General features: G+C 36.8%; 2 protein-coding genes across 5 annotated transcripts in view; one reads left to right on the plus strand and one right to left on the minus strand.

The window, feature by feature from the left end:
• Window positions 1–83: 83 nt before the first annotated feature.
• LOC106787303 (signal recognition particle receptor subunit alpha homolog) lies at window positions 84–3,061 on the minus strand. Its single transcript, XM_014749537.1, has 8 exons — window positions 2,811–3,061; window positions 2,337–2,706; window positions 2,152–2,196; window positions 1,898–2,039; window positions 1,697–1,835; window positions 1,058–1,596; window positions 482–896; window positions 84–386 (listed from the first exon to the last, which is right to left on the minus strand). Exons 1-8 carry the CDS (start codon window positions 2,925–2,927, stop codon window positions 261–263), a joined length of 1,893 nt encoding a protein of 630 aa, XP_014605023.1. The 5' UTR covers window positions 2,928–3,061; the 3' UTR covers window positions 84–260.
• Window positions 3,062–3,696: 635 nt separating this feature from the next.
• LOC106787307 (protein kinase shaggy-like) overlaps window positions 3,697–12,131 on the plus strand; it is a 37,448-nt gene continuing 29,013 nt past the window's right edge. For 2 of the 4 annotated variants that reach the window (XM_014749554.1, XM_014749555.1), the window contains exon 1: window positions 3,697–6,195. In XM_014749554.1, coding sequence (XP_014605040.1) covers window positions 6,111–6,195 — 85 coding nt within the window. In that variant the 5' untranslated portion in view covers window positions 3,697–6,110. The remainder of the gene's footprint in view (window positions 6,196–12,131) is intronic. The other 2 variants (XM_014749556.1, XM_014749557.1) reach the window with 1 other exon arrangement.

The following is a 12,131-nucleotide window of genomic DNA, read 5'->3' on the forward strand; positions in this document are numbered from 1 at the left end:
GGAATGCTGAATGATTGTGAGAGCTCACTGATATCCTAATAATATCGAGAAATTAAATAAACTTTACCTTATAACTGTTTTAAGTTACATTTTTTAAAGTAATCTATATTTTATTTTCATTGTAAACTGTAGTCTTATTTTTTTTTTTTCTTTTTTTTTTTCATTTTTTGCTACTTTCCTCATATATGTATTTATGGATAAATCAATTTCATTAGAAAGAATATTGCAATTTGATTTATAGATGCTGTTTACGGTACCGCTCATTTCATCAGAGCATGTACAACAGCTTTGGCATTCAATGATTTTAAATCTGTATACGTTTGACCAGTTCCAACAAAAACAATCGGCTGACCGGTAATATATGTCATCGAGATAGCTGCACCCACCTAAACATTTTATTTATCGTTGGATAGACCCATTATTAAAATAAGAAAATAATCAAAATCTATTAGTGAAATGAATTTTTATAAATGTTACGTACCTTGTCATCGATAGTGTCAAACTTAGTTAAAACAATGCCATCGATAATATGAGGATTCACAGAATTACTATAATCTGCTAGAGCTTGATTGAATTTGACTAGTTGGTCTACAGCTTCGTTTCCAACAAGAGCCTCGCCAACAAATAATACCAAATCTGGTTCATTAACTTTAATCAATTTAGCCAGAGCTCTCATTAAAGGTTCATTATCTTGCATTCTTCCAGCAGTGTCTATTAAAACCACATCGAATCTAGAATCTTTAGCAAATCTAATAGCTTCCATAGCAATCCCAGCTGCATCCTTCCCGTAACCTTTTTCGTAAAGTTGAACCATCGATAGATTTCCGTGTTTCTCTGGAGGGTGAAGAGCATTTAGGTGACGCATATGAGTTCTCAATTGCTCTACTGCACCAGCTCTAAAAGACAAATCACCCTATATCAGAACTATTCAATAACTGTTCTAAATAAATTGGAAACGCACAAGACGTTGTACATATGTAAGCGTTCTCATAAAAGTTCATTGAAAATATACGGCATAATATACGTGCATATGTATTATTGAATATTTGATAATTACCTAAATGTATCACACGCAGCAATAAGTACACGAAAGTTATTTTCTATTAACCAAAAGCAAATCTTAGCCAAATTGGTAGATTTGCCAACTCCGTTAACACCGCAAAATGACATAACGTATGGTCTATTATTCTTTTTAGCTTCGAAAGCATCTCTTAAAATATCAACTCTCCTTTTAGGAGATAATATTTGTACCAACGAATCGGTTAAAGTGGCTTTAATCGTACTCGTTACACTATCAAATGTACCAAGAACCTTTCCTTCCAACTTTACTCGAACGGAATCGCATAACTTTTGCGCAATATCAGCTGCCACATTTTTAGAAATCAAATGATCCTTGAATTTGTCTAAAACCGGAAGCATATCCTCCTGTTTTAATGATTTATTGCCAACAAGGCTCTTAAACATAGAAAACATGCTATTTGCTTTCTTTTGTACTTGTGGTTGCGAATTTTCTATTTCCATTTCGTCGGAATCTTCGTCATCGGAATCACTCTCAACTTCCAAATCGCGAATAGTACCCTTCATTTTACCCACCAACTAATAAAATACGAAATAAAGAAAAAACAAAAGTTAAGATAATCCTTGAAATATCACTAATAATCGTTTAAGCATATTAATTACATGCAAGGATATTTACTCCTCTATCAGCTGGAACGTAATCTCCTATTTCTTCCGGTTTATCTTTGGTACGTTCCAGCGAAGCGAGATCTTTGGTAGTACCGCCTAATTCCCAAACGCGTGGTTTCTTTCCCGCTTTTTCCGACTTGGGACTTTTCCTATAAACGAATGATAAAGTTTACTCATATACATATACGTAAATTCAAAAGCATTAACTTACTGCTTATCAGCTTTTTTCTTTTGCCCTGACAATTTTTGGGCCAGTTTCATACGATTAGCGATAAGTGTTTCTTCGTCTACTTCTCCGTTAGAACTGATTTGCGATTTAGAAGATTCCAACTTTGGTACTTCTTGCACCTTTGCTAAAATAATTAATATTATAGTTATCAATGCAATGAAACATTTTATAAATAACGTTAGACATGCATCTACGTTAAATTCTTGATTAATGAGCAAGGTAAGAAGGCAACTTACTATGCTCAATTTCATTATTGTTAATAGTTCCCTTCTTCTTTTTACCTGAGAAGCAAACACCCAAATGTTGTTAGTCACAGATAGACTGACCACTGAAGTACCACATCAGACACTAATGTTTTATATAGACTACGAAAACAATATAAGTATTTACTTATTTACAAATGAATAGATAAATTATATACCCTGTTTTTTATTCTCCTTATCGTCTTTTCTCTCTATCATACTAGCAACAGTCTTTTTAGATTTAAGACTCTCATCAAAGGTACGCATTTGCTTAGGTATTTTGGCCTGTGCTCGTGCCCATTGTTCAGCGGCAACCAATACATTATTATAATTTTGTTGAAATTCAAAATTCGAAAACCATTGGGACGATTCCAATTCATTTTTAAATTTATCTCTAAATTGGAGATGTATATCGTTTAAGAATTTATCTACGTACGATAATTGAAGTATCTTTTGATACGCGACTACAAATACTAATTCAAATTCATTATCAAGTTTATATTGCAGACGTAACGATTCATGCTCGAACGTGTGATTTCCAGTACGTTCCTAAAAATTACAATTGATTGCATTAATTATCATTATCGATGAGATTAACGTAAAATCATTATTGACATCAGATATAAATCATACCAGATGTTTGAAATACTTACTTGCAAAATAACACTCCTAATTAAGGCATTAACGCTGGGTGTAAAAATTTGCGAAGTACTTTGGAAACACCACAAAACGATACCACCTTTACTAAATATCGTAAAAAGGTCGAGCATGATTGTACAATTTCTTAATAATAAGGAAAATCGTTACACTAATCTTCGAACTAACCTATCAATGATAGCGCAATTTTGTACACGTCAGAATACGTCAGATAATCCGACTGACAGTAGTGGTATAACCTAAAAAAGGAAAAAAGTCACGAAACTAACGATAAGAAGCAAAAAATCACTATACTCTAGTAACTTCCGATAGGAGCCAATGAAAATGCACGATGGATGCAATCGTAGTATAAAAAAAAAAAATGGCCGCCGGAGATGAGAATAAAATACTAGAAATAAAATGGAGGACGTAGAGGTTAGTAATGGCGGTTCAATGGTGGTGCCAGCTATCGAGTGTTGCTAAATCGTGTTTGGTTAGGGCGCGGAGTGTGTGACGGGTGGGGGCTGTAAAGGGGGTTGGTATATCGCTGACGTCACGTTCGGGAATGTCCGTAGACACTCGAGTAGCCCGATCTCGGCCGAACGGGTCAATGTCTGAGGAGGCTTCGAAAAATCCGTGCCTGGTGTGGTGTTCCCGTGTTCGACGAGTAAGTGGAGAAGTCGTCGTCGTTTATTGTCAAAGGAATAAAGAATTATTTTCACGTTGGCTAAAACAAGGCCAATCGTTGAGCCAATATCGAAGTAAAATCATATTGCTCGATTTCGATATCATTCGTTACAGGATATCGGATAAGCAACGAAGAAGAAGAAGAAGATTACGACGACGACGACGACGACTACTACGTCAGGAGGAGGAGGAGGAGGAGGTGGTGGTGGTGAAGGAGGAGAAGAAGGAGGAGGAGGAGGAGAAGGAGAAGAAGGTAGTGGAAAAGAAGAACAAGGAGAACAACACGACGACGACGAAGAAAAAGACGTGGGGACAATTATTCAACATTTTGGCGTCTGCAGTTACGAAGAGTCCTAGTCCTACGCCCCCGTTGTTTAACTGTATTATTACTTCCGTGTCGAAAGCGACAAAATGTCGTGAACCTCTCTGGCAAGTTCCTCGCGAGAAGCCTGCTGAAAAAAGAGATAGGAGAAAGAGCTGGAGGAGGCGAAGGAGAAAGAGGAAGGAAGAGGAAGAACAGTACTGGGAAACGAGAGGACGGTTCCTGCCAACAGCAACGGCTTACCAATAGACCAGAGTTGCAGAAGTGGAAGAGGCGTAATACGACCAGGTCAAAAGGGGAAGGACCAAACTAAAGACTAGCTAAATCCTAAAAAAGGAAACAAAAATAGTGGTGGTCTTTCGGCTCTTGTTAATATTCCAAAAGAATAAGTGTGCTATTGTGTGAAGGAGCGAAAAAGAGAGAGAGAGAGAGAGAGAGAGAGAGAGAGCGTGCGTGTGAGCGAGCGAAAGGGTGAGAGAGGGAGTGAACGAGAGAGAGAGAGAGAGAGAGAGAGAGAAAAGGTATAGTAATATAGTGCGGTGGTAGTAGTGGTTTGGTGCGTCGAGCCGATGATTTTCCCCTATCGCGCGCGCGACCGTGGCACACGACGTTGAGCGATCTCGCTTGCGCGCGCGCACACCCGCTGAGAAAGAGAGAGAAAAAGAGAACTAGAATCGTAGGAGGAGAAGAGGAAAGCGCGTTCGAAGAAGAGGCGAGAGGTAGCGCGAGCGTCGAATTACCGAAGAGAACAGAACAACGACGAAGTAGAGACAAGAATACGACGACGAAAAAGGGCTACGTGTGTGTACCCGAAAAGGAATTTCCAATTAATTCGTTCGTTCATTCGTTCGCGCATATATCGGTGATATCCAATCGGAGTTGAAAGATCCAGTCTTTGGAGTCGCTCGCTCGGTTGCTTCCTTGAAATCGTGTTGTGTAGTTAACGGTGCTACTGTCGGTGGAGGCGAAGAAMCCCGAGCCGTGAACCGAAGTACTGCGGTCAACAAGAAGAGAGAAAACGAGCGAAATAAAGAAAAAAATAGAAGGAGTGTGATTGGTGCGCCTTGCTCTTTCGCATTCATTCGGATTGGTTCGCGTTGGTTCGCGCGTAAGAACCGTCCCGAAAACATCGACCCCTACCTCCCTCTTCAGGGTACCACTGAAGTCGTTGCCGACGTTCCATTACTACGAGTGTCTTCTCTATCTCTGTCAGAATAGAGAGATAAAAAAAAAAAGAAAAAAAAGGAACAAATAGACGGAATAAATAATTAGACAAATATTCACTCTATCTCTCTTTTATTCTCATTACGGTACGTACTTGACCGAGGAAATAAAAAGATAGAAAGAAAAAAAAAAGATTAAAGAGATTCGAAAAAAGCGGCGCTTGGGGTTTCCTAACGGGAGTTACTAGATTTTGACCGCAACGCGTCGCTACGATCGTGCGGTCTAAAGGAGAGAGCGAGAGAGAGATAGAGAGAGGCAGGCTCGACGCCTCCGTCCGTAAAATCGCGCCTTCGATCGGCGATCGCGCGTCGAGGGTTCCCTCCCCCTCTTCATCATCTTCTTCTTCGCTCTGTGTGGTATCCTCTCCTCGTCCCTTTCCTTTTAACATTACCAATAGCGGTAGCAGCAGCAGCAGCCACAGCTACAGCTACTAAATTACTACTACACACCTACCCATAGCCACTTATTACACTATTAAAATCTACTATTACCCGCTCTTCTCATCCGTTCATCCATCCGTCATCGTCGTCTTCTTCGTCTTCTTCGTCATTGTACGTCGTTGGTGTCGATGGTGGTAGTGTTGGTGGTGAAAAAGGAGGAGGAGGAGGAGTTAGGAGGTGCTGGTATAGAGGTGTAGGTGTATAGTGTGTCGTAACGCGGAGGTGTCGCTTCGTTGTCGTCGTTGTCGTGTCGTTGCTGTCGTATTTATCGGTGTCGTGTCGTGTCGTGTCGTGTCGTGTATGCGTGAGTAGTAGAATAGATTGGGGAAAGAGAGAAAAAGAAAGAACAAGACAAAAAGGGTTGAAAAAGACGAAGAGGAAGAGGAGCAAGTCAGCCAAAGGGGCTGGTGCTCGCCTGCAATGTGATAATCGTTTGTACCGTCATTGATGTCCGAGGTGGTGTCGTCTAGGAGGACAACGCGTTATTACCAGGTCCCTCCTTGTGAGGTATTTGCGAAGAGAAGGAAAAGGAAGCGGCACGGGCGGGCGACAAGGCGGGCGACCAGGCGGCGGCCAGCGGAAGCAGCGCAGTCGCGCGAATAGCGGCCCTGCCAGGTGGAGCTTCCTCAGCTCCCGGCTTCAGGATGAGCGGCCGACCGAGGACCACCTCCTTCGCCGAGGGCAACAAGCCGCCCGCGAATCCGCCCCTCGGCGGCGTCAAAATCAGCAGTGAGTACCTACCACCTTTCTTTATACACCTACAAACCCTATTTGCCCCTTACAGTTACATTCCAACCCCCTTCGCATCTTTTAACTTTACTCTCTCTCTCCCATCTTCTCTATTATAATCCCCCACCCCGCCATTTAACCATTTACCCTCCCTCCCTTTACCTCCGGTTAACATATCCACCCTTCCTACCACCCAACCCCCACTCCACTCTCCTATACCCACTTTCCTACCAACCACCCCCGTGTCTCCTACACTATTACGCCTGGGATCTTCTATCCAACTTACCGAATAATACACTATACGGACTTTATTATGAAGAGAAAAAGTATTAACAGTAAACACATTCTTGGTTTCATTTTCTAATACTCTTATTATTTAACTTTTTAACCGGAGATCTAATTTAAAGAAATACGTCGATGTCTTATGCAATAATGGTAAATACGGTAAAAATTACAATTTGCACTTTGTTCGATTGTTCAAAAGTAAAATAATTCAACAAATGATTTATTTATCGAGTTCCAATTGACTTGCCTTATCTTTCAAATACCATTCGCGAATTATAATTCGTCCCTAATATACTATAAAAGATTAATATTTTTATTATTATATTTGTGGATATATCAATTTTGTAACACACCTTCTGTGTCTGCTCCATTTGTTATCAATCATGTATATCATTTATCAATTACCTTTTTCGTGTTAATTATTTAACGATCAAATGATGAAACCAATACTCATTTGAATAGCCCAAGTATTTTTTAATGGTAGTCTGATGTTTTTTTTCTTGTTAAATAAAATATGAGCTAACGATTGTAGAATTGTTTGGTTAACGGGATTCGTTGTTTTTTAAAAAACATTTATTTGTTTCATTCCAATCGTCTAATGATCTTATTACTCAACTCCGTTGACTTTTGAGTGGTAGAAATGTCATAAATCGAATTGTTTCGTTAGGTCTCCCTTCGCCATTTCTTGTACATATTGCGACGACTTCGAAGTCATCTTCGATCGATTTATACGAACTCATTAATATTATTTGTTAATGTATTTCAATACCAAAGTTTGTTAATTTATCTGTTATCTTTTATAGGAAATAATTTTTTATTATGAGTTAACCACCTGGAGAGTAGGAGAAGTATACTTTTAGTATTATATATAAAGTACCAACAAATTTTCAATGCTGAGATATAAGAAATATTGTAACTATATATAACTATATATTTTTTTTTTTTAAATATAAATGACTAAAAATGTCTGGCATTACTTATTGGTCAAGCAATTATTTGCGTACGTGCGCGCGCATCACTTGGAAACGGCATTTAACCGCGCCACGTGCTGGATGAACCTATCGATGAAAGCGCATCCTATGCGTTGCATTCTTGGCGGCCACCTGATTTACGTACACGTTCCTTCTTCTCAACAGAGATCAAAAGAGAGTTTATCTATGTGTGTGTGTGTGTGTGTGTGTGTGAGACATTCTCGTCCACGGATTCACTTTTCTCTGTACCCTTGGTAGTATTCGCGAAGAACGAGGTGCATCTTGACGCGTTTCAAAAAGGGGGGACCTGTTTGCCACGTGTACTCTTTTTCACATCACTTACCTACCACTACTTTGTTCAATTTTTTCTTATTCATCAATAAGAAAATTGCCAATTATATTATTCGCGGGTGAATTTTGTCTGCGTTTGCGTTTTTGTTAATGTTCGCGTGCGTGAAAAAGGGGGTAAAGAAACGATTAGAAAAATTCATATTATTGTAGTTTGTATTTTTTTTTTTATTTTCTTTTCTGAATCGTGAATCGTTTTAAATCATAATCGAGATCAAATCTACGTAGATGCTGCAGTCGATTCCCGAAGAGACTTGTAAGTCCCCGTGTTATTTTTTTCTCTCTCTCTCTCAAAAATAATACATATATAATAGGAATGAGATTATATTTCTTGTTGTTGAGAATATATCGTTGCATTAATGCAAGTGAAGTTTCTATTATTTTACGAGTACCTCGATGCAGTATTTATTTAAAATCTCGTTATTGAGTGAAACACTCGTGTTAAACTTTTATAGTTTCGCTGTCTTTTACATGCTACGATCGTTTTTCATTCGAGAATAGTTTACCACGTCTCTATCTATTTCATCTTCTTCTTCCTAATCTATTTTCTTTCTCTATCTCTTGTTCTGTTTTATTCCTTGCGAAGAGGAAGAGTCATGCTTGATGTTGCTGCTGCTGCAACACCAGCAGTAACATTACTGATACTAATACTTTGGTGGTGGTATTGCTTACTAGTAAATAGTGCAGGGTTACACTAGTACTAAAACGAAATAAATGTTTTCCTCGGGAATACTTGGTCCATGGACGGGGGATACTTTGAGGCCATCCGACCTCTTCAATTATTCCTACTTCTTTTTCCAAGCTCACGAATTCTCCATGTGAATAAAATATTCCTCGTATGTGCCAGTAAATATCGACCGTCTGTCTCTGACGCAAGAGAAAAAAACAGAGAGAGAAAGAGAGAGACATACAGAAAGTAAGAGTAAGATAGAAAGACAGAGACGAGTATGTACGTATGTAAAATAAAAGAGAAAAAAAAAGAAAGAAAGGGAAAGAAAATAGACTATTTACATGTTGCAAGTAAAAGAGAGAAGAGAAACATATATACATATAAAGAAAATCAGAGAGTAAAAGGAACATGCGCATACAGAAAATTAGAGAAAAAGAGACGAGTATACGTAGAAGAAATTAAAGGAAAAAAGAGACAGAGAGAGAGAGAGAGAGAGAGAGAGAGAGAGAGAGAGAGAGAGAGAGAGGCTTTGTTTGTACAAAAGAGAGGAATAATTCTAAATGCTCAGAGTTTCTATTTTCTCTCTCTCTCTCTCTGTTTCATATTTTTTATTTAACTAGCAGCATGCCTTTCCTTTTTCTTTTTTAACATCTTAAGCATGTTATGTGTAGGTAGATACGAAGGGATCCTTTATACGTACATATGTATGCATATGCATATGCATATGTATATGCGTTTTATTCGCATTTTATATGTATATGTGTATGTATATATACTTTGGACGTTTTCCAAAGGTCTTCTTTAACCCACTTAACTGCCAAAAAAAAAGATGACGCATGTTACGGTGCACTGGCGATAGATAATACGTCGTTAACTTATCAAACGAAATTATGCATATGCTTGTATGCATATTGATACGCGACCGCGTATGATGTGTGTATGATGCGCCTATATAGATGTATATGCATTATCTATGTGTGTTTTAATATGCGTTAACTCGTCGATGCGGTTAGTATAATATATCAATCCCTTTGGATCGTTTCATTTGCCGTATTGAGAATCTAGGTTGAATTTATTGATCTTGATAATATTAATTAATGTGTCAATTAGATTTGTATGAGAAAAAATATGATTATAATGATATGTTTTATATATTTTATATTATTCGAAAGAGTTATTTTTGTTATTATTTAATTAATTCATTCATTCATTTATTTCTTATATTCAAAAAAAAAAAAATGCAAAATTCCATACGTAAACTGATGAATAACTTTGATCGCGATGAAATAAAAAATATTATAAAAGAAAATTCAATTATATATATTAATGAATACGTTGATGAAAGCATTCGTGTTTGTATGATATGACAATTTTAAAGTATATATTTTGACAATTATTTGCCATTTAAATTCGATAAGATCTATTCTACGAGGATAAGGAAAAGGTGGGTGGGTCGAAGAGGAAAAGGAAGAGATATATAAGTTTGATTATATTATAAAAGGCCGTGCGTCGATTATAATTTCGTGCCAAAATCATATATATATATATATACGATATATAACGGCCCCGACGTGTCACAGGTACGAGAATAGCATCGGACATGTTTCACCGTCTCAGCTTTTCAGCTTTTCAACGGGAAAGTTTATACGGCGCTATACGTAAATCCGATAGCCACTAAAGAGAAAACGAGAAAGAGAAAGAGAGAGAGAGAGAGAGAGAGAGACCATCTCATAAATTAAATGATGATTCTCGTGAGACTTATTCTCGATTCAAAGCTTATTATCTATTCCTTTTACCTTTAGAATTTTACCGTCAATACTTTTAATCCAATTGAAAATCGATATTTTTCAATTACTTTGTCCGACAGAATTTATCTCGCGTATTTTTTTATTTTTTTTTTTTTTTGTTGCTTTAAATATATAAATATATATATATATATCATCGTCAAATTTAATAACCAACCTTAATATCAAAAATATTAATCGGCACGAACTTTTCACGCATAAGCAAATATTATCGCGTGATGTAATATATATATACATATATATCCTATCAGTGCAAATAATTTGATTATGATAATGATATATATATATATATAAAAAACTCGAAGAAGAATGCACAAATTGAACTGTCGATTAAACAATTTTCTACATGGTGTGATACGCGTTCGTAAGCATGAAGGAAACTCGGGAACGATCAGGAAAGTGGGTCAATATCCTGGCTCTGTCGGGTTGACTGCTGCAACGTGCCATTCCACCCTGTCATTCCACCCTGTGAGATGCCCATATTTTATAAACATTTATTTTTCCGATATACATGTAGAGAGACGATATTTAAATAAAAAAAATAAATAAAAGTAAAAGTTAAAGGCTGTCGGGATTAGGCGCTTCTACGAGACTTCATGAAAATTTATCTAATTTGTAATTAGCGTCTACTGCACACGGTGCATTCGTTCATCATGAATAATAGCGTGTCATCGACAACGCATTATAATCCATTTACTATATTTAGAAAATCTTTTTTTACTCCCTTTCCATCATCTGCCTTTCCTTTCTTTTTCTCTTCACTTTCTATTTTTTTTTATCTATTTATTTATCTAAATAATTATTCATTTATTCCAATCTCTCGATGCACTCTACGTCTATCTAATTAGCTATCATTTTTATCTATATATTATATATTTACATCACTCTCTCTCTCTTTATATATATATATATTTTAATAATCTCTTAGGAAAAAGAAAAAGCTTAAATGATTTTTCGAGTAAAAGCACGAGAGTCCCTAAGCTTTTTAAAAGTCTCGCGAATATGCCATCCGGACAGAATCTAATTACAGTTCTAACGTAAACTTTTCGAGCTTCGTTATAAACTAACATAAGTATATATACGCGAACAACTCGAGTGCCTGTGAGCTTTTGGTTAATAAAGAATAGTAGGAGAAAGTAAAGCTTGTTGCATACGATCGAAACGAATTCTAGGAATACTCAACCGCTCAGAACAATTTATTCTAACATTTTTTTTTTCTTTAATAAATTAAACAGAACACAATATATATAATAGCAATATAATCATTAGAAATTATAATTGATAATCTCTCTAATAAACATTTTTCAATATATAATATTTATCTTGCTAGCAATTATTTATACAATTAACGTGATAGATTATCGATCGAGTATTAATACTAAATCAATTTTAGATTTTTATATGTTTCCTTATCTTTTCTATCTTTTTTATCTCATTTATTTATACTTCTTCGAGTACTTAAACGACAGACAATAAACCACAAGTAATAAATACTACTATAGTGTGTGCTACTACTATTTTATTAATATTATATATACTTCTTATACTCTTTTTTTAATTTATAGAAAAATCAATTTCCAATCATTGTTATTAACGATTCAACGATATATATCGTCAGTACCGTATACGGTACGCGCATGCGTAAGTGCGTAAGAGTTTACTAATGGGATCTGGGTCAATATGCCCCTATAATATTAAACTATTCACAGTGGAGAGAAGACCACGACTACATAGGTGATGGCACGCAAATTTTACCTACTATGTTGAGAGAGAGAGAGAGAGAGAGTGATAGAGAGAAGTAGAGAAAGGGGGAAGGGCAGCAGGAGCTTTTGCATCGATCGATGCTTTTGATTCGAC

The sequence above is a fragment of the Polistes canadensis genome, unplaced genomic scaffold (assembly GCF_001313835.1).
Source record: "Polistes canadensis isolate GaletaPanama2010 unplaced genomic scaffold, ASM131383v1 scaffold_98, whole genome shotgun sequence".
Taxonomy (NCBI): domain Eukaryota; kingdom Metazoa; phylum Arthropoda; class Insecta; order Hymenoptera; family Vespidae; genus Polistes; species Polistes canadensis.

What these genes read in the sequence shown, in the direction of transcription:
- LOC106787303 (XM_014749537.1), bottom strand. Translation starts at nt 2,927, where the DNA reads ATGCTCGACCTTTTTACGATATTTAGTAAAGGTGGTATCGTTTTGTGG. An exon ending in TTAGGAGTGTTATTTTGCAA is followed by an intron (nt 2,707 to 2,810) that starts GTAAGTATTTCA and finishes TGTAATTTTTAG; the next exon opens with GAACGTACTGGAAATCACAC. An exon ending in TTGACACTATCGATGACAAG is followed by an intron (nt 387 to 481) that starts GTACGTAACATT and finishes TAAAATGTTTAG; the next exon opens with GTGGGTGCAGCTATCTCGAT.